This window comes from Bactrocera dorsalis, chromosome 4, assembly GCF_023373825.1.
Source record: "Bactrocera dorsalis isolate Fly_Bdor chromosome 4, ASM2337382v1, whole genome shotgun sequence".
NCBI lineage: Eukaryota > Metazoa > Arthropoda > Insecta > Diptera > Tephritidae > Bactrocera > Bactrocera dorsalis.
This window is the reverse complement of record NC_064306.1, coordinates 37,929,727-37,949,651: the sequence shown is the minus strand read 5'-3', so window position 1 is coordinate 37,949,651 and position 19,925 is coordinate 37,929,727. Positions and strand designations below refer to the sequence as shown.

General features: G+C 37.7%; 2 protein-coding genes across 5 annotated transcripts; both read right to left on the bottom strand.

Moving 5' to 3' along the window:
* Positions 1-803: 803 nt before the first annotated feature.
* On the bottom strand, positions 804-8,565 carry LOC105222645 (ankyrin repeat and LEM domain-containing protein 2 homolog). 4 transcript variants are annotated; one of them, XR_007422658.1, is made up of 12 exons: positions 8,048-8,538; positions 5,973-6,134; positions 5,413-5,888; positions 5,205-5,357; positions 4,866-4,943; positions 3,334-4,806; positions 3,172-3,268; positions 2,709-3,094; positions 2,417-2,541; positions 2,220-2,351; positions 1,418-1,923; positions 804-1,319 (listed from the first exon to the last, which is right to left on the bottom strand). XR_007422658.1 is itself a non-coding variant. In XM_011200038.4 (11 exons), exons 1-11 carry the CDS (start codon positions 8,082-8,084, stop codon positions 1,617-1,619), a joined length of 3,426 nt encoding a protein of 1,141 aa, XP_011198340.2. In that variant the 5' UTR covers positions 8,085-8,565; the 3' UTR covers positions 804-1,616. The 4 variants fall into 4 exon arrangements, 2 of the variants coding, with proteins under 2 accessions (XP_011198340.2, XP_049311541.1); XR_007422659.1 differs by lacking the exon at positions 804-1,319 and adding an exon at positions 2,016-2,146 and having other exon boundaries at positions 1,784-1,923; positions 8,048-8,541; XM_011200038.4 differs by having other exon boundaries at positions 804-1,923; positions 8,048-8,565.
* A 206-nt stretch (positions 8,566-8,771) lies between these two features.
* On the bottom strand, positions 8,772-17,104 carry LOC105222646 (sodium channel protein Nach). Its single transcript, XM_011200040.4, has 12 exons — positions 16,709-17,104; positions 16,527-16,624; positions 13,730-13,841; positions 13,509-13,662; positions 13,303-13,448; positions 12,914-12,995; positions 10,267-10,406; positions 10,054-10,196; positions 9,853-9,991; positions 9,570-9,780; positions 9,209-9,454; positions 8,772-9,138 (listed from the first exon to the last, which is right to left on the bottom strand). The coding sequence occupies exons 1-12, from the start codon at positions 16,864-16,866 to the stop codon at positions 9,037-9,039; spliced, it is 1,731 nt and encodes a 576-aa protein (XP_011198342.2). The 5' UTR covers positions 16,867-17,104; the 3' UTR covers positions 8,772-9,036.
* Positions 17,105-19,925: the final 2,821 nt, after the last annotated feature.

The following is a 19,925-nucleotide window of genomic DNA, read 5'->3' as shown; positions in this document are numbered from 1 at the left end:
TCGAATTTTGGCAGGCCAAAAACTACCAAAATTTTGGGTAAAATTCGACTATTTTTTTTTTAACGCCGCCATATTGTCAATTTTTGATTTTTTTTATCGTAGGTCATTGTACAGACAATATTATCTAGTTTAACGAGAATTTTTTTTAGATTTCATCCACGGTGAAGGCCGAAATCACTGCAGCAGTGAAGGACCTTTTTCGCGCCGTTCGAGATCGACTATAACTTAAAAAATATTCAATTTTTTTCTTCAAAAATAATTGATAAAGTATTTTTTTTAAATAAAAATTCCCAAAAATCACCTTTTTTAGGCCATTACACTAGGTGTGCCCCTTAAAGTTTCAGTTCCGGCCGAATTATTTTGGTTGCTGGGTTTGCAAAATACCTATACATATCTTCGAAAATACTTTGAATTTAGAAAAATCCCCTGCAGACATATTCTTGAATAGTAAAATTTTGAATTAGAAAAAAAATCGATTTTTTAGACTAGCATACCACCTTAACGGTTTCCCAGGCTCCATGTTGCAACATACGTTACCAATATTATTGTTGTAGCGACAGAATTATGCCGAGTTGACAGTCCTTGGTCGGTTAAAAATCCGAGTCCGTTACCTAAACCCGACTTTCGTGGGAACCAATATAAATTTAAGGCTTATGACGAAGCTACTTTTCCTTTTTATTCCCGTTACATAAATAATAACTCATTATTTTAATTATTCAGCATCGCTTGAGCACATATTTATTATTAAAAAATATTTTATATGAATTATCAGAATATTTTTCGATTATTACAAAAGACATAACTTTGTATGCATAAACGGAATTTCAATGCATTTAAATAGTTTTGTATACAGAAACACAATTTTATTAAGTATTTTAATGCTTCAAATAATAATTATCAAGCGCAACATGCGATGCTTGCACACACACATATACATATTGACGGAATTGCAATTAAAGGACAAAGTAGTTTACGCAACAATATTTGATTAGCCATTAGTTGACACTGCATTAAATTCAATTGTATAATAATAATGTATTCATATATATGTATGTATGTATAGTATATAAGTTAAAAAATCAGCCTTTAACTGCGTAACGTTCATTAAGTTTCTCAAAGACAAGTATAAATGGGCAGCTAAATATTTAAACAGTGTAATACTATAAAATCATGTGGCAACACGGTTCGAATCAAATACAGCATAGTAAGTGTAATTATATGATAATTATGTAATTAAGGAGAACATTTCGTTTTTAGAAATTTGTTTTTTTGAATTCATACACATAACATTTTTTTGTTTTTGTAACTAATTGAAGTAACTGCAAAAGAACATTCCAATAAAAAATAAAAATAATAAAACGTATACAAAATTAATAATAATAAAATAAGCCAACGCGAAATGCATTTCTATGCTTACAAAATGCGCATGAAGATGCCGCAGCTAGTAAATTCGCAATGAAATCAATTTGAAAACAGCCAAAATTTTGATATAAATGTACAAATATTGGAGTGATTAGCCGAAACGAACGCACTGAACGAGTGTTAAACGAAATTAATATGAGTTTTGAATGTGTCATTGGAAAACAAACTCCAGAGGTCGTCTTTAACAGCAGTTGTTAGTGTGTGTTGTTGGCGTGGAATGGTGCCAGGAGGTTGGCGAGCGTTTGACGCGCAAAGAACCGCTTCGCTGTTGTTGGCAGTGCACGCTGTTGATTGATGATTGTTGTTGCTGTTGTTGTATGCTGTTGTGGCTGTGTTGGAAATGCCGATCTTCCCGTCAACTTGGCTGTGAGTGGTGTGCTGGTAACACTTTTCGATATGGACTGCCGTTGTGCGAACGGCGTTAGTGGAAATTCCTTGCGGGTCGGTGTACGCGTTGACGTAAACGAGTGCGACTTCTTTACAATGGATAGCGATGGAAAACTGTAAAGTGCATAGAGAACTAGTTATTGTTATATATGTATGTAAATAGTTTGTATAGTTATATAGTACATAGAACACACACAAATACATACCACAGCACAAAGACGACAACACAAGAAACCAAAATTTCAAACATTTAACCAATTCTCATCTTGCATGTTTTTTTTTACATAACTGGGACTAACAAACTTCTTTCACACATACATACAACTGCGCTCATTTCCTGCTTTATTAACGTCAATATATATTATTTTAAAACGTTAAAATATATATTTTTTTATGCAAATATCACTTACGCATCCATTTCCTCTTTTGGGAAGCGTAACATAGCCGTTTTCCACGAGTGAATATTGGCATATTTTGTGGTATCAATATCGATATGCATGATGGCATTCAGTACATCAACATCTCGTTTCGTTGGCTCATTTCTATAACAAAAAAAAAAAATTGTAAAACGTTAGTAAAATTTTTTATTGTCTAATTTATTACTTACCCATAAATAAACATATTGAATGCCTCCACCACAGGCTCATCCAATAGACTCCAGTGAGATGGACTTTCGGGTGGCGTGGCCCACACTTCCTCTTCATTGTCGGAATCAGTGTCACCAAAGTCGGACTGAAAAATAATACAAATGCGCATTAATAAACTAATAACAGGGTTAGGTTATCAATACAAGAATTTATAGAAAAATAAATTTACAAAAATTTTAGGTTAGGTTTCTTACACTTAAAACCAAAATGCTAAGTTAATATACCGCAATACATATATATCCTTATAATTACCCAAAAAACATCGTTGTCTGGCGATTCATCGCGTATATTAACATCGCGCCACCGCTCGCCGCCTTCATTGTAATCGACGGGATCACGCCACTGTTCTTTGGCATTATTGGCGTTAAGTGAGACGGTCTCTGCGTCAGTGCATGGCAAAGGATCACGCCATTCAATGCCATTATCTGCATTAGTTTGTTGCGATTTCTGTGTATCTTGTTGTTGTTGATGATGTTGTCTAGCTTGTTGGTGACTGCGATAACGCGCCTCCATACGATTACGTCGACTTGTTTTGCGACTGAGATTCGTCTCCCATTGGCACTCGCATTCACGCTCCTTCTCCCATTCGTGCGAACACATCTCTTCGGTTTTAAGTTGTTCGGGCAGTATTTGAGCAGCTGAAAGTAAGCATTTATTAATTTCATAATTTGTTTTAGTGCAAATATTTGTTTTACACTTGGGAAAAGACACTTACTTGGAGACTCCAACATGTTAAGTATTCGCAAACAAACACATTCGATGTGTTCACGCCGCTCGCCGGGCGCAAGCATGTGTTTGATAATACCCTGAAGCTGTCGAAAGAGATATTTATTATTGATTATTGCTGTAATTTATTATTCCAAGACTTTCTACTCACTTTTACTTTCATTGCAGGCGTGACCTCTTGCGAGTTCGCCAAGTAGATGGAAATTAAATTGCCAATTCTCGAATGTACTTTGGAGAAATTGACATTTAGGAATCGTGTATCCTCCTTAAAACTACATATTAACGATTTCAGTCTTTTCAATTCAGACAGAAGTGTGTCATTGATGGACACCATGTTATCCATATTGTGTATAATGGTCTTTGTCATGCGTTTGGCGAATACTTGCACGGATTTCTCAACACAGGTGTAGGGCGTTGTGGACTGTGGTGCCGTTGTGGCGACCTCACCGCTGCCAGTCATGTTGGCGTAGCGCGTTCGATCATTATTGAAACCATTACGCAAATCATGTAAACTGCCATTTTCCGGAAAATGCAACTTATCGAGAGCATTGCAAACGCTGTCTAAAATTACAGCCGATTTCGCCATTGCTTGCGCTGTTTTCTTTGTCATCTCCTCGTCTTTGAGTCTTTGGCCGAAGTAGTTTTCGAGTTTGTTCAAGCCATCCTCGGAAGCGATGTTGATGAATGAATTCAAGAAGTCCCAATACTCACGCCATTCGACATTCTGTTCCTTGGCCAATTCGCGTCCAATTAATTCCAAACCCTTTTCGGTATCGGTGATTTTGATGTGGCGCTCTTTGAAACCCGGACTGTCATAATGTTCGGGCTCGTTCAACAACAAGCTGCGCATCGAATCATTACAACAGTCCGAGTCTGGTGTGGAAGCCGTGCTATTATCACGATAAGTGTTGAAATTATCCTTCATAAGCGGCATCTTGCGGCACAGCGCCGTCTTCAGCATGCTGCCTTTTAGTTTGATTGCTTGCTGCTGCTGCTGCGGCTGGTCCAACGGCTGGTTTTCATTATTTTCGCCAATGGCGCTAATATCCAGCTCGTCGAGCATAGAGGTATTAGCGGGTTGGTTAATTTCGGGCGCTTTGCGCTCGACTGGTGTACTAGGATTAGGATCGCGATAGGTGAAGAATAGTTCGCGTTTCATTTGTAACACTGGTGTATTTTGCGATGTTAAATTCTTTAAAATATTTATGTCCGTGCTTTGCGAGGTTAATTGTTCACGGCTGTTATTGTTCTTTTCTTGTTCTATTGTTGTTGTTGCTGTCGAATTCGAGGTAGTATTTTTTGCGTCGACACTTTCCTCATGATTCTTATGATTGCCATTCTGTTTATCAGCTATCGAAGATGTGTCATTGGCGACGCCATTTTCGTTTACAACATCACAACTGGCACGACGTGGTGTGGAATTGAACAAGGCGCGGCGATTGGCTTTTGCGAGTGGTGTGCTGAGCGTAGGACTGCCGTTACTGATGTTAGCGAGTGATGTCTTCGAAGGGGTACCATTAACGCAGCGCGTTTTAACGGGCGAAATAAACAAATTATAAGTAACCGGCGACAAACCAGCATTGCTACCCAGGCGTGGTGGCGTTTTCCAACGACGGCAGAATTGCTAAAGAACAAGAAGCATAAATCTTTGTTATGACGACAATAAAATACTACAAAACTTACGTTGGCCTGGTCCTTATTCATTGGACCGGCTAAAGCTTCTATTTTAACCTCAGGGCTCAGTGGATCACAGTTGAGATTCTGGTTAGAAATTGAAAAACAAAAGCAAGAATTTAAAAACGCGTAAAATATTAATAATTTAAACAATTTTGCAAAAAAAAAATTTAAAAACAAATTAAAAAAAAAATTAAAAAAAAAAAAATTAAAAATAATAAATAAAAAAAAATAATAAATAAAAAAAAAATAAAAACAAAAATTAAATATAAAAAAAAAAAATAAAAATAAAAAATTAAAAAAAAATTAAAAATAAAATAATATTAAAAAAACAATGTCTGCTTTTACCGGTGGATTGCTGGCTGAAAACGGTTGTCCAATTTTCGGCGGTACTGCATTGTCCACGGAGCGTAAAACGGGCACGTAAAAACGTTCCTCGAGCAATACTTCAATCTTCTTTCTTAATTCTGGCGTCGCATTTGGCACCCGTGAACATATGATCTGCAGCAAAAATACATTATTTTTCTATATCATACGCAATATTTGTAGTACATACATCTTTGGGGTATAAGCCCTCCGAATTGGGTGTCATTTTGCACTCCGGGAAAGTAGTCAACAGCTCCACCATTTCAAATGCACCGGTCTTCGCTGCGAAATGTAGTGGTGTCTCACTGCGGCCCTTTTCGGGTATATTCAAATAGTAATCCAATAAATTCACACACAATTCCTTGCACATTTTTTCGTCATTTTTCTTTCCCGTAAGCAAGTCCACAAATTTCGTATCGCTTACGGTTTTCAAAATCAACTCAGCAATGCGTGGTTTGCCGGATATTGCACAAATGTGCATCGCATTATAACGATAGCCCTCCTTTAGTGTGGTGGGTGTATCACCAGCGCTCACCAAATAACGCGGATTATCCCAAATCATGGTTTTGACACGTTCATAATCGCCGGACTCGATTATTTTACGAAATTCTATGAGTTCCTGTTTGGTTGGTCCACGAAATGCCGCCTTTTCCATTGCAATGGATGCTGTTATGATAAGAAAATTATTGAGATAATAAATATAAAAATAATTCATTATATGTTTTGTTTCCGCAATATGTATATACATACATTTACCATCGGCGTGACGCGGTGGCGCCACCACTTCATGTCCAGTGTTGGCGAATTTGTTGGCATCATTTTCATTATTGAATTCACGTAAACGTGCCTCCTTGTGCAGTTTCAGCACATCCAGCGCTTCGCTCTTGTTACAATACACATGTGGAATATCAGCTATAAAGAGATAAAGATTGATGCACATGGTTATTGGGTCATTATATTTGCATGACAACAATTAAAACTGTAAATTGTGTTGGGATCATGTCAGACAACCGTTAATCGTTTCCTTTTTCTTTTTAATGGTATACAACGCCGAAATCGCGTGTTTTCTTACCACATCACAAATTGTTGGCAAATTTTCAAAAATTCGCTGCGGACGCGAGCACGCTTAATATAGCAAGCAGAGTGTGTCGTAAATGCAATAATTAAAAAGTGCGAGTGAATAGTGGTAACGAAATCAAACAAAGAAAACAGGTGCAAAACAATAATGCGATATGATAAATAAAAATCCAAATCAAAACAAAAACATTGGAAACAAACATATGGTTGCTGGCAGAGGCTAAAGCCGCGTCAATTAATACTCAATACTTCAATGTGTGAGAGGAGGCTTTTGGAAAGGTGTAATTGTTGTTTTTGATTTTAGGAACATGCGTACTAAACACAAAGAGTATTTTTCGACAATTTGTTAATAATTATGCTACAATATTGTAGAAGATGACGTACAAACGCGCTACAAGCACTATGAGTATTTTTAAACTTATTTATGTAGGTTTATTAGACCTTCGGATTTTTTTTAGTATTAACTAAAATGAGCTGTACATATATACATATATATTACTTTATTGTTATTGCCTGTTCTATGAGAAAAACGGCAATCAAATTAGATTTTTACATTTGTACAAATGAGAAATAAACAAAATATTTCTACAAATGCAAACAATAGCCTTAACATTATATGTAAATAGATGTGCTTACAACTGTAAACCAGTTTCTATAAACTTTTATGACTTATTTGTACTTAATTTTAATTGAAATGACACGCCTCTTCGTCATCAAAACGCGAATCATCACGTCATCGTGATGTCGATGTTATTGAGCACACCCGTTTTAGACAACAAATACAACACAAAGCTTACTCAAATGAATAGCAATTAGAAAATAGCTTTAGAATAATGATTACTATGTGTAACACAGGCAAAATTACAAATGTAAATTGCAAATTAACTCATCTTATTTTATATACCAATGTATAGATAATTGAAAAGCATTACTGATAGCAAAAATATTAACACCAGGGTGTTAATATGCGTAGGTGAATACTTGTTATAAATAAAAACAGATAATGCAATTTTATTTACAGTCGTAGGAAGAGTGTATCTATATACATATGTGCATATATATTAAAATATTTACTTACATACATACATATATTTATACACATGTTATTTACTAGATAAAAACACGACATTTATTGCAGCTGTTTTCGATCATACAAAATATAGATACATTTTGAAGAATGTTATGTTTGATTTATCTCTTTTTACTTTATTATTAACTATTGGTATACATATAAAATCATTAATTGAGACTTAATAAATATTATATTTATTTGATTAATCTACTCACAATTGAGCATATAAATAAGGCTAATTAGGTGAAATAAATTATTAACATAATAATAATTATATTATGCATGAGAAAATATAAACAAAATTCGGTGCATACATGCTCGGCGATACTTTGACATACATAAATATAGCTATAGACATGTACAAAGACGTATGCCTTCTCAAAAACCTGCAACTATACATATGTGAAAGCCGGTTAGCTGTGCAGGTACCTTTTGCAACAAACAAAGAAAATATTGTACAAATTATTTGCGAATAGATATTATCAAAGTTCAATGAGCTAGCCAATACTTTTAAAAAATATGGATACTTCGACGTTAGCATGGAAACCAACACAATATTGTAAAAGTTGGTTGCTTGAATTGACGTTCCCAAATACTTTAATTTTTTTATATTCGAATCACCAACACAATTGTACATATACATATTTTCGATTAAAAATGCCAAAAATTTTTTTACCTTCCTTTCCGGGTATATAGAGTCCATAAAAGGGCATCTCCGCTCCGCTTGCACCTCTTATTCCTCTTTACTTAATATTTATATTTACTTTGTTTCACTTGTCTGAACACCGCACGTTTTGTTTTATGCGGAATTGCACAATACAAGTTACAATACTTCACTGAATCTTATTGAAATTAACCTGCTTTCGGTTTATGTACTTTTTAATTAACAATAATCGCAACGCCTTTGCGAACTGCCAAGTTTCACAATTTGCCAGGTAAAAAAATAAGTGCCAGCAGGCCGAAGCGCAACATACTCTAGTGGCCACCTCCCTTTGCTAACCGAACAATATTGTTCAATTGTTTTTTGTTCAGCTTTATTAATTGTATTGTAATTTCTGCATATTTCACTTTTAAACGCACTAAAAATATATTTAAACGTTCACTTTTATCCAAGTAGAGCAAGTTCTTGAACTTTTCAGCTTCTCTAATTTTTGCTTTACCGTTTCGTTCACATTCCATCAACCGACTTTTTAATTTGTGTTGTTTTTACTTTTTGCGTCTCTTCTTTGGGGAGCGCTTCTTGCGACATCTATGCATTGGAATCGAAGACAGCTGAATTGGAGCTACCAGCAGATGTCGCACGCTACAGTTTATAAGAGAAGACGCAAATAGCGGCAAATGAATTTAGATTCTCGTATGAATTTCAGCAAGTTGTGAAAATTATTGAAATAAACTCTTCTGTGCTGTGATAAAACTTTATTAGTGTAATTTTTGGAAAAACGTTAAGCTAATGTTGAAGGCAGACTGTTTATATAAATTATACTGTCCAAATATACTTGTTGACCTTTGCAATGAAGAAACTTTAAAACTTTGCTAATATTTTGTGCAATTTGAATTTGTGTGAGTATTTAAAACATTATTATTTAAATATTATTTTTTTATACGTTTTCTGATATCGTGATATCAACTGCATGCTTTTCTTTTAAATCATTTATGTTTGCGTGTTTAGGGTAGATATTGTCCATATTTCCAGTCGCCGTTCGAATAGTTGTATTGCGGTATTATCTTCGTAGATTTGTATAGTCCTTTTGAATATCCGGTATAGTCCTATTGGATATTTAAAATATATTTCGTTAAGTAATTTAAACATATGTACATATGTATGTATGTATACTACCTTATCGGCTTTGCGACGTCGGTTGAGCTCCTTGATTTTTTCTGGCACATTCATATTAAAATTGTTTCGTTTACTCAGTGTAATGGATTTTTCGTTATGTTGTTTGCTATTCAAATTGTTCCGGAGCAAGTTATGATCTACTCCGGGTGGTGTAGGCTTTGAAACATAGGACATTATGCGCAGTGAAAGATTGATTGCTGGTGGCGGTCTTCTTTTGATTTCCTCTTCGATTTCATATAATTCTTGCTGCAATTAAAAAAAAAAAAATTAAACGAAATTCAATATAATTATGGCATATTGTGTTATTTAAAGTTGTAAACTTGATTATTGCAGTACTTCTCGAGGCTCGCTTGCGACTTACCCTATTTTTGTACACCATGCAACAGGCTCTTAATGTGAAATAATAAATAATCTCCACACCAGATAGCAGCGAGAAACCCAGAAATAAACTTGCAATACCGCCGAAGGATACCAATAGATCCACCCAACCGAAAAGTACCTCTCGTTTATAACGTATAATAGGCCACGTAAGAAATTCCACTAAAACGCCAGTATCATCGGTCTTTTCGGTGCTGAAAAACGAAATAGATAAGGTCTTATAATTAAAATTATTATCTTAAATTTTTTTTTGCTTGTCTATGTACTTTTTAATCAGTTTCTCAATATTAAAGACCGTCTTCGAGCAACTCAATTCACATTGCATGCAATTCCGTATGTTCGTAATGTTCGCCTTATTCTTCTCCAAGCACAACAGATCAGACACGCCACATGTGGGCACACTCGCTGCAAAATAATTCCCAATTGAAATTCAATTGCAGCCTCATTAAGTCTGCTGGAACACTTACGTATCGGTTTATAAAATGGTGGATTGCATTTGCAGAATTTGATGGCGCGCTTCATGCGACACTCCTTCATGCAGGAGGAGAATGTGTAACCCTCGGGAAAGTATTGCAATTTGACCTCGTCGTAGAAGATGCATTTCCGTTGACTGTGTTTAAAATTTTTATTTTCTCATAGCAATAAATTTGAAATATTTAGAAAGCAGGGGGTATGCTTACCCAATTGTTAGTTGTCGTGCGTCATCTGTGGTATAGGTGTTCTTTTTGGAGATCCGTGCTTCGACCTTCTGATTATCCTCCCACTCTATTTGTGCATTGAAATCGCTGCCAAAATATTCCTCGTTTGAAAAAATGAAAACCTTGATAGACCATAAGTGAAGTAGATTAGATAAAGAAATGAGGATTGCACTGCGATCTAAAGTATATTGTGTCCTCTGCTAAGTCACAACGACTCATTTAGGCCCAGAATATTGACAAATTCCAATATATTGCCACTTGCTATTGAGGCGATGTGATGCCTATTTGAAAACTTGCATCCAAGGGATTTTATCTTGCGCCTACAGACTGCTGTGCAGTCGCAAAACCGGCAATTTGCAGAAGACGCTAGGCTCCTTGAGCTTACAATGACAAGTGCAGAAAGCGACAAATAGCCGAAGTTTATCCCTAGGAGGTTGATTACATATTTAAACATTTTAATGTTGTAACCACCCAGTAGCAACCTGGCATGGCTCACGCTTTGGAGTTGTTGCCAATACCCCTCCCTGCCCACTCCTTCATCCTTGCGGCTCTTTTATGGTATGGGGACCCACCGCAATGAAAGGTTTGGGTCCAACCATATCGGTAGATACTGCGGAGCGGGCGAACTCATCAGCCGGTGCATTCCCGGCTATAGCTTTGTGACCGAGACCCAAACAAGGCGCACTTGGTTACGAGCTGATAGACTGTTCAGCCACTCTATACACTCCTGCAACAATAGCGATTTGATCTCGTACACAGAGATCACTTTAAGGTTCAATTGACTGTCGCTGAGTATGTTCGTTGCATTGGAGGTTTATCTATATGCACCGACTTAAAGCAAAGACCTCTGCTTGGAATATGCTCGGAAAACTTCTCTGTGACTCCTGCATCAATTTTCTCCGACGTTTTCGAGCCGTCGGCATACCAATTCTGAATAAGAATGAGTTTAGTCCAATTCAGCATCCGCTGTGGGTTGGTTTGACTCCCAGCCCACCATTTACCGCGAGGAAGGCAAAGAAGGTGACTGTAAATGGCGTGTCTGTATGGAGTGAGTTCATCACGTCCGGGGTTTGAGCGGTTAAATGTTGAATGTCGTCGATATACTGTAAGAACTAGCTATTGGGGTTCTTGAGAGACGGTTCAGTTACAAGCCGGTAACTGCAAAAACGGTTTCAGAAAAAATATCCTAGCAGTGGTGTTAGAAATCTGGTTGGACAAATGTATCTTCTTTTCGTTCTTAAAGATAAGGATGTTGATATCTGTTACGAATCTGAAGTATGTTTTTTATATTGGTCGAGTTTTTAGAGGGTTAGCGATGACCAATACAAATAACTGCTATTACCAGGAAACGTGCTGTTTCGACGGGGTCGGACCATATGTAGAGGGGTGTCAGATATCTGAGTTGGATATGTACAGAGGTGGTTAGAGCCATGCAGGGACTCGTTGCATGCTGGACATGTATTTGATATGTCGGGGTCTATTCTGGATAAGTAGAAGTTTAACCTGCTACAGTATCCAGAACGAAGCTGCGCAAGGATCACTCCCGATTCGGCAACTCGAGCTTGTCGTCTGTAGAGGGTGGTGGTTTAACTCCATAGCGGTCAGTGCATGTCTCAAGTTAGTTGTGTCCGAAGTCTGGTCGGTTCGTTCCTATACTTTCATTTAAATCCCTAAAAACTCGTATTTCTAACGGGTGATTTTTTTGAGGTTAGGATTTTCATGCATTAGTATTTGACAGATCACGTGGGATTTCAGACATGGTGTCAAAGAGAAAGATGCTCAGTATGCTTTGACATTTCATCATGAATAGACTTACTAACGAGCAACGCTTGCAAATCATTGAATTTTATTACCAAAATCAGTGTTCGGTTTTTTTTTTTTTTTCGGACAAATTTTGTTCAGCGATGAGGCTCATTTCTGGTTGAATGGCTACGTAAATAAGCAAAATTGCCGCATTTGGGGTGAAGAGCAACCAGAAGCCGTTCAAGAACTGCCCATGCATCCCGAAAAATGCACTGTTTGGTGTGGTTTGTACGCTGGTGGAATCATTGGACCGTATTTTTTCAAAGATGCTGTTGGACGCAACGTTACGGTGAATGGCGATTGCTATCGTTCGATGCTAACAAACTTTTTGTTGCCAAAAATGGAAGAACTGAACTTGGTTGACATGTGGTTTCAACAAGATGGCGCTACATGCCACACAGCTCGCGATTCTATGGCCATTTTGAGGGAAAACTTCGGACAACAATTCATCTCAAGAAATGGACCCGTAAGTTGGCCACCAAGATCATGCGATTTAACGCCTTTAGACTATTTTTTGTGGGGCTACGTCAAGTCTAAAGTCTACAGAAATAAGCCAGCAACTATTCCAGCTTTGGAAGACAACATTTCCGAAGAAATTCGGACTATTCCGGCCGAAATGCTCGAAAAAGTTGCCCAAAATTGGACTTTCTGAATGGACCATCTAAGACGCAGCCGCGGTCAACATTTAAATCAAATTATCTTCAAAAAGTAAATGTCATGAACCAATCTAACGTTTCAAATAAAGAACCGATGAGATTTTGCAAATTTTATGCGTTTTTTTTTTAAAAAAAGTTATCAAGCTCTTAAAAAATCACCCTTTACTTACCTTTGCTGTACCATTCGGTACGAAATACAAAGCCCATTTCTTATCCGTCTCATAAAGATCATGTGGCGCCGCTCCATTCACACTAAGATTTTGAAGATCAATGAAAACAAATATTTAATAAAACAAATCCAAAAGTGTGTCTTAATAATAGCAAAGAACGGTATTTTTATAATTTTAATAAAAAATATATATTCTCCATCGAATTGAAACACAAGATTGATAGAATCTAAGACTGATCACTTTAGTTTTCGCCCTGAAACGGAATCTAGGTCACACATATGTAACTATCATAACTGTATTAATTTTGAAAGTAATTTGATCGAACTACTCAGTATGATTGTAAATAACGTATATTATACATATGTCTGTCACACTTGGCTAAAACTTACTCTTCTTTTGCATCTGATTTGAAGCGACTGTTGAAAGCGAAGCAAATACCATGCTCTGTGTAAACTCGATCGAAGTGTGTACAACACGTTATGGGCTCATCGCGGTACTTGCATTCCGTTAAGGTGTCTTCGCAACTGATGTGTACCTGAACAAGAACGAAATCAAAATCTGTATATCCAGAAGCCTTGTATTTCTTAAATCTTACTTTAAATGCAGCTTCTCGTAAGTTAATTTCCTTCAAAATATTTGCCGAGACGGATGTCGAGAGCGCATAAGCTTCGTTGACATTGTCGAAGTTCAACGATGTTAAAAGCTCAAGAAATGGTGCGATCATAGTTGCCGTGGGATGGTCATAATTTCTGTTAATGAGATTCATTTTGATCACGCTAACTTTTTGCGCGAGTTCCAAAGTCGGTTTTTACTTACGATAGTGTTCTGTATGCCCAATCGTATGCCTTGTCATGGTCGAACGGTATTTCCGGACAGACAATTGTGCTGGGAAAGACAACATTTTGATTGTGGAAATCAGTGTCCAAACCTGTGAAGATATAAAAGTTTGCCACAATAAATAATTATAATACCCGATAATGGTATAAATATTGGATGTTAAAAAAAGGCATAAATGTTGGGTAGATATCAATATTATGACAGTTGAGAATTGTCATCGATAATTAGTCAAAACGGCTTGATTTATTCTATTTAAGAGCTAGAAAATATTAATCATCCAATTTCGCAGTATGACACAATAGCTTCAATGAAATCCAAGGCTCGATCTTGTGGAACCTTCATCCCTTCTTGGGTAGGGGGTTTTTCCAATAGGGTTCAGGTTTACGCAACATAAATATTGAAAATACTGACTTCCAAAAGATTTGGATAAAGTTGAAAACGATTTACTAAGAGATTGCTCGCTCAACAGTTTTGTAAGAGACGGCTCTAGAATTACAAAATTAGGATGATCAACAAATCTAGGCATCCATTTCCAGGTTTTCTTCTTCTTTACTGACATCGCTTACGCCGTTATAGCCGAGTTAACCACAACGCGCCAGTCGTTTCTTCTTTTTGCTATTTTGCACCGATTCGAGATATAAAGTGTAGTCAGGTCTACTTGATCTCTCCAGACGGGAGTTATGAGGCACTAATAGAGTTTGGTCTTTGTTCATCGAGAGAGGATTTTACTTTTCAATTGCCTACTCAGTTCAAAGTAGCACCGTTGCGTTTAATTTCAAGGCTAATATTGTTGTTGGCGTTGATACTGGTTCCAAGATAGACGAAATTATCTACGACTTCAAAGTTAGTCTGTCTATATTGACGTGTGAGCCAAGTCGAGACTACGATGACTGTTTGTTTGATGACAGGAGATATTTCATTTTGTCCTCGTTCACAACCAGTCCAGTCCAGTCTGAAAAATGCAGAACTAAAGGTGCAGTTGTTAAGGCAAATTATATCAATTGCATTGGCGTATTCTCTCCAGTAATAGCTTTAAGAATTCACAAGATAGGTAGTTTCCTTGTCTGAAACCTCGCTTTGTATCGAAAGGGTCGGAGAGGTCCTTCCCGATTCTAACAGAGCTTTTGGTGTTGCCCAACTTCAGCTTACACAGTCATATTAGCTTCGAGGGATACCAAGTTCAGACATAGCAGAAATAGTTCCTTTTCGTGTTGTCGAAGACGGCTTTAAAATCTACGAGGAGGTCGTGTATGTCGATCTTCCTTTCACGGGTCTTTTTCAATATTTTGCGCATGGTACAAATTTGGTTGATAGTAGATTTTCCAGGCCTTAGGCCACACTGATAAGGTCCAAACAGTTTGTTAACGGTGGGCTTCAGTTCAGTTTCATACACTACGCTCAATAACACCTTATAAGCGATATTAAAGAGGCTTGTTCCACAGTAATTGAAGCAGATTGTAGAGTTTAACTTTTTGTGTTTTGGACAGAGCACACTTAAGTTCCAATCGTCGGAGCCAATTCCGACACATCGCATGAAGCAATGAATTTATTGAGAGAACACTTCGGTAAACAAATAATTTTGGATCGGTCGATTGGTCACCAAGACCGTGTGATATCCTATGGTGATAGAACATGACTAATTTTTCAAAATTTTAAGCTCACATTTGACCTTTACTACTGCGATCCCTGGCATTCAATCAGGTTTTTATCTTAAACCGAAGTTCCTAATAGCATTTTATAGGTTTTCTGCCATCCGGTGATGGTCCGTTTTGGCTCAACTGCAATACAAACATTTTTATAGTGCACAAGCACCAAGTTTCATCGCGATATTTCAATTTTTACTCAAGTTATGATGGCTGCTATATATATTTCTGGACTAGGCAACACTAAGTGTTGCCAGGTGCAATCTGACATTTCCATTGGAAAGTTTGACATTTTTTAGCATAACATCACTCAGAACGTTTTGTCATTTAATCGTGAATTGTTTTATTTACAGGGAATTAAAAAATTCATCTTGGAATTAAAAAATTCATCTCGGAATTAACTCGTGAACATTTTCGTGCGATCATTTTTCACAACTTTCGACGTGGATTATCACGACAAGAGTGCATCGATGAACTAAAATCTTTGTATGGCTATGAAGCACCATCCTATAGCACTGTGAAAAACTGGTACAACGAATTCAATCGTGGCCGACGCTCGCTCAAAGACGAATTCCGTGAAGGTCGTCCAAAAACAGCCGTTGTGCCAGAAAACATCGATGCCGTACGTGAACTGATAATGCAAGACCATCATGTAACATACCTTCAGATAGAGGCATGCCTATGCATTTCTCCCACCAGCATACATTCGATATTGCATGAACACCTGGCCGTGAAAAAGGTTTGTTCTCGTTGGATCCCGCACAATTTGACAATCGCTCAAAAAAAGACTCGTGTGGATTGGTGTAAAGAAATGCTGAAAAAATACGATCGCGGTGCTTCAAAAGACGTTTATAAGATCGTCACAGGTGACGAATCATGGATCTATGCGTATGAGCCCGAAACAAAACAGCAATCGACCGTGTGGGTCTTCCAAGACGAGCCAAATCCAACGAAAAAAAAAAACATTTTCGTTGATAAATATGCCTATTTTCTTTATTAGGCCAGAAATATATATAGCAGCCCTCGTATCAACCGTTAAACTTTCTCTCTTTTATTCCAAGCAAACGTTCGGTGAACAAAACTTTGATAGTAAACTCGATAGTAAAATTTTCCGATAAAATAAAAATACTCACCTGTGATGGTTGGATTGGTTTGAAATTTCTCCCACAAACTCATAATTATCACCAATGCCGTCACAGCGCCGATTGTTGTAAAGCAAAACCACATAAATCTACAAGAGAAACGATTTATGTCTTCCTTTTAGTTCACCTACACGCTATTAATCTTATCACAAATTTGATTGACTTTCACCTACTTTTCACCCACCGGACGTCCGGACTCGGCTATGTATCGTACACCATGTAAGGTGGAATTTTGAAAAAACTCTTTCGTTTGAAAAATTAAACTACGCCGAAAGATGGTCAACGTTTCGACCACCTTTATTGCCCAGTCTTTTACATTCTTTTTCGGCATTTTCGTTTTAGAAATCCCCACACTCGCATAATTCACATGGACGTAAGCGTAAGCGGGTACGTCGGTTTCAAAGAAAGCACATAGTAGTCAAGAATAATTGCCAAAATTTCCGCTTAAACTCAATCGAAATCGGTCACTACAGCGACGTCTGTCCGTACGTATGTACGACGTTTTGTTAACCTCGTTACAAGCTGAGCGCGTCAAGCGTAACACTCGGAGTGAATGCGAGCGGTAGTGTCCTGTTGCACCTACAAATCACAACTGACCGTATCACAGGTCGTCGTGACTAATTGCGTATGCAGAGACAAACGTTGCGTCTCATTCAGATTTGCCCAGCCGGCGTGGCAGGCAGGAGTGGGGTGCGGTGGTGTAGTGACCAAATGGAGTTTACACTGCATTTGGCTGGTGAATGAGTTGAGTGAAGTCATTAAAGGACAATGCAGATAAAAGCAAATCAATGTTGTATGCCTAGGCTACACGCACGAAATGTCATTTGACAATGACCATTGGGACTTTATCTTGATTATTTGAGGGTAGTGGACATTTATCGTTCAACTTTTCGACTATGTCATATTTTTATGACCAACATGCACATCAATATACATATCGTATATGTGTATATATATATTTGTGTATCTGTGCTGTTTTATGACTTTAAAGTCTGTTTATAAACAAAAAAGTAAAGTGGTAATATCGTTGAATCTGGCAACTGCTTGCTCATATCTCATCGAGTTGTGATTCTGTTTTTAAAAACGAAATTGTTTTTTGTTACGATTAACACAGACAATTAATTTTAAATGTTCACATTTTGCTGCGATTTTTATATACTATACAAGTATTTTTTCGTAGTGCCTAGGTGGCGCATAGTGTCTCCACGATTTTATTATTGCATAAGGGTTCAATAATTTATTTAGTTACACCAAAATTTGATCCATATTCAGAATATTATCCATATCCAAGTTCTTCAAGACTTAATCCTAACTTTTTTAACACTTTCTGTTAATCCTCCATATATCTGCTTCAAACTAGCTGCCGAATTTCTAACCCAAGAACTTAGCCCGTGCCATCATTAAGCTCATTACAGCTCGCCCATTAATCGCTAGCGAAATAAATCATCGGTAAAGCCTAAAATATATGTATTATTTTTATAATGATTTTAGCCTTTCTGTTCAATGACATAAACCCAAAAATTGACAAATTGGCGGCGTTTTTTTTTTTAAATAAGAGAGACTTTATCTATAATTTTGGAACTATTGCTTCTTCTATATTGGCGATATACACGCTTATAGCCGAGTTTACCACAACGCGCCAGCGTTCTTCCTTTTCACTGTTTGACGATTGGAGATTTCAAGTGTAGCCAGGTCCTTCTCCACCTGATCTCTCTCTCTCTCTGAGAAGTCTTTCCCGATCCTGTGGAAGCTTTTGGTATTGCTCAAGGTCAGTTCCCCAGCCGTATTAGTTTTGCGGGGATACCAAATACATACAGCGGCATAAGCGCAGCACATTTCCGTGCTGTCCAAAGCAGCATTGAAATCGACGAAGAGGTGGTATGTGTCGATCCCCTTTTCACGGTTTTTTCCCAAGATTTGGCGCATTGTGAATATCTGGTTAGTTGCGGATTTTGCAGGTCTGAAGCCTGCTTTAATCTTTCACACAGTACGCTCGACAGAACCTTATATGCGATGTTGAGGAGGGTTATCCGACGGTAGTTGGCGCAGATTGTGGGCTTTCCCTTTTTGTGGATTGAGCACTTAAATTCCAATAGTCGGGCATACTTTCGTCCGACTATATTCTACAAAAAAGGTGATGCATGCTCCATATCAGTTCTTCGCTGCTGTGTTTAAATAGCTCGGCCGGCAATACATCGGCCCCTGCCGCTTTCTTGTTCTTCAGATAGGTAATTGCTATTCGAACTTCTTCATGGTCGGGAAATGGAATGTCCGCTCTATCGTCATCGATTTCGGAATCGAGTTCACTATCTCCTGGTGTTATGCTTTCACTACCATTCAGCAAGCTGGAGAAGTGTTCGCTCCATAATTTCAGTATACTTTGGGTATCAGTCACTAGATCACCTCTGCGGGTTCTACAAGAGTATGCTTCGATTTTGAAACCTTCTGTTAGTCGCCGCAGCTTTTCGTAGAATTTTCGAGCATTACTCCTGTCGGCCAGCTTGTCAAGCTCTTCGTACTCACGCACTTTGTCTGCAGGGCGTCTCATTTCCCTCTTCAGCTCTCGGTATCTATCCCATCCCGCACGTGTTGTGGTCGATTGTAATGTTGCGGGGTAGATAGTCTGTTTTCTCTCCACCTCGATACGATAATCATCATCGTACCAGCTGTTCTTTTGCCTTTTCCGAATACCGATGGTTTCAGTTGCAGCTGTAGGTAAGGAGTTTGAAATATCGTCCCACAGTTCCCTTATATCGAGTTGCTGGTTAAGTGATCTCAGAGAGCAGGAGGGAGTGCAAGTCGAGTTGAAAATCGTTCGGATGTCTGCTGTGATTGCAGCTTGTCCAAGCCGACAGAGTATTGAAGAAGACCCAAATTAGTTCATCCGCCATTGCTCGCAACAATTGTAGCCGTGTCCATCCCCTTAGTTTAAGATTTAAATAGCTGACAGATCTTGATTTGCGGGCTTACAAAATCCAACTCGTGCAAAAATTACAGCCGAACGATCATCAAGAGGGTTGTATGTTCGGCGAAACGCTCTTGGAGGAGATGACCACCGGTCTCAATTTTCACAAGAAATTTCAAATTTTAAGAAAGGTAACTTTTGGTGAACACATCATCTCGTTCGTGAGCACGTGACGTGGCCTTCATGATCCGATTTAATAACGGGTGAGCCATCTAACGTTTCAAATTTGAATTATCTATATTTCGACATTGGAAACGTCAAACACTATTCGAAAAGTATTCAATAAAAAGTCTAAAATTTACGAAATGGGCCGCTATTCACTATTCTACAGTTCGCGGATTGGGCAGAAGATCGTTTGACCGAGGATGGTCAATTTTGCCGAAAAATCATCTTTTCGGACGAGGCTCATTTCCACCTCGATGATA

Bases quoted from the DNA above. Each gene is read 5' to 3' on its own strand.
- LOC105222645 (XM_011200038.4), bottom strand. From the start codon at position 8,084: ATGCCCTTTTATGGACTCTATATACCCGGAAAGGAAG. The intron at 5,889-5,972 runs GTATGTATATAC...TTATCATAACAG, and splicing joins GCGTCACGCCGATGGTAAAT to CATCCATTGCAATGGAAAAG. The intron at 4,807-4,865 runs GTAAGTTTTGTA...CTTGTTCTTTAG, and splicing joins TGAATAAGGACCAGGCCAAC to CAATTCTGCCGTCGTTGGAA.
- LOC105222646 (XM_011200040.4), bottom strand. From the start codon at position 16,866: ATGCCGAAAAAGAATGTAAAAGACTGGGCAATAAAGGTGGTCGAAACG. The intron at 12,996-13,302 runs GTAAGTTTTAGC...TCAAAATCTTAG, and splicing joins AAATCAGATGCAAAAGAAGA to TGTGAATGGAGCGGCGCCAC. The intron at 10,407-12,913 runs GTAAGTAAAGGG...TGGTCTATCAAG, and splicing joins TACCGAATGGTACAGCAAAG to GTTTTCATTTTTTCAAACGA.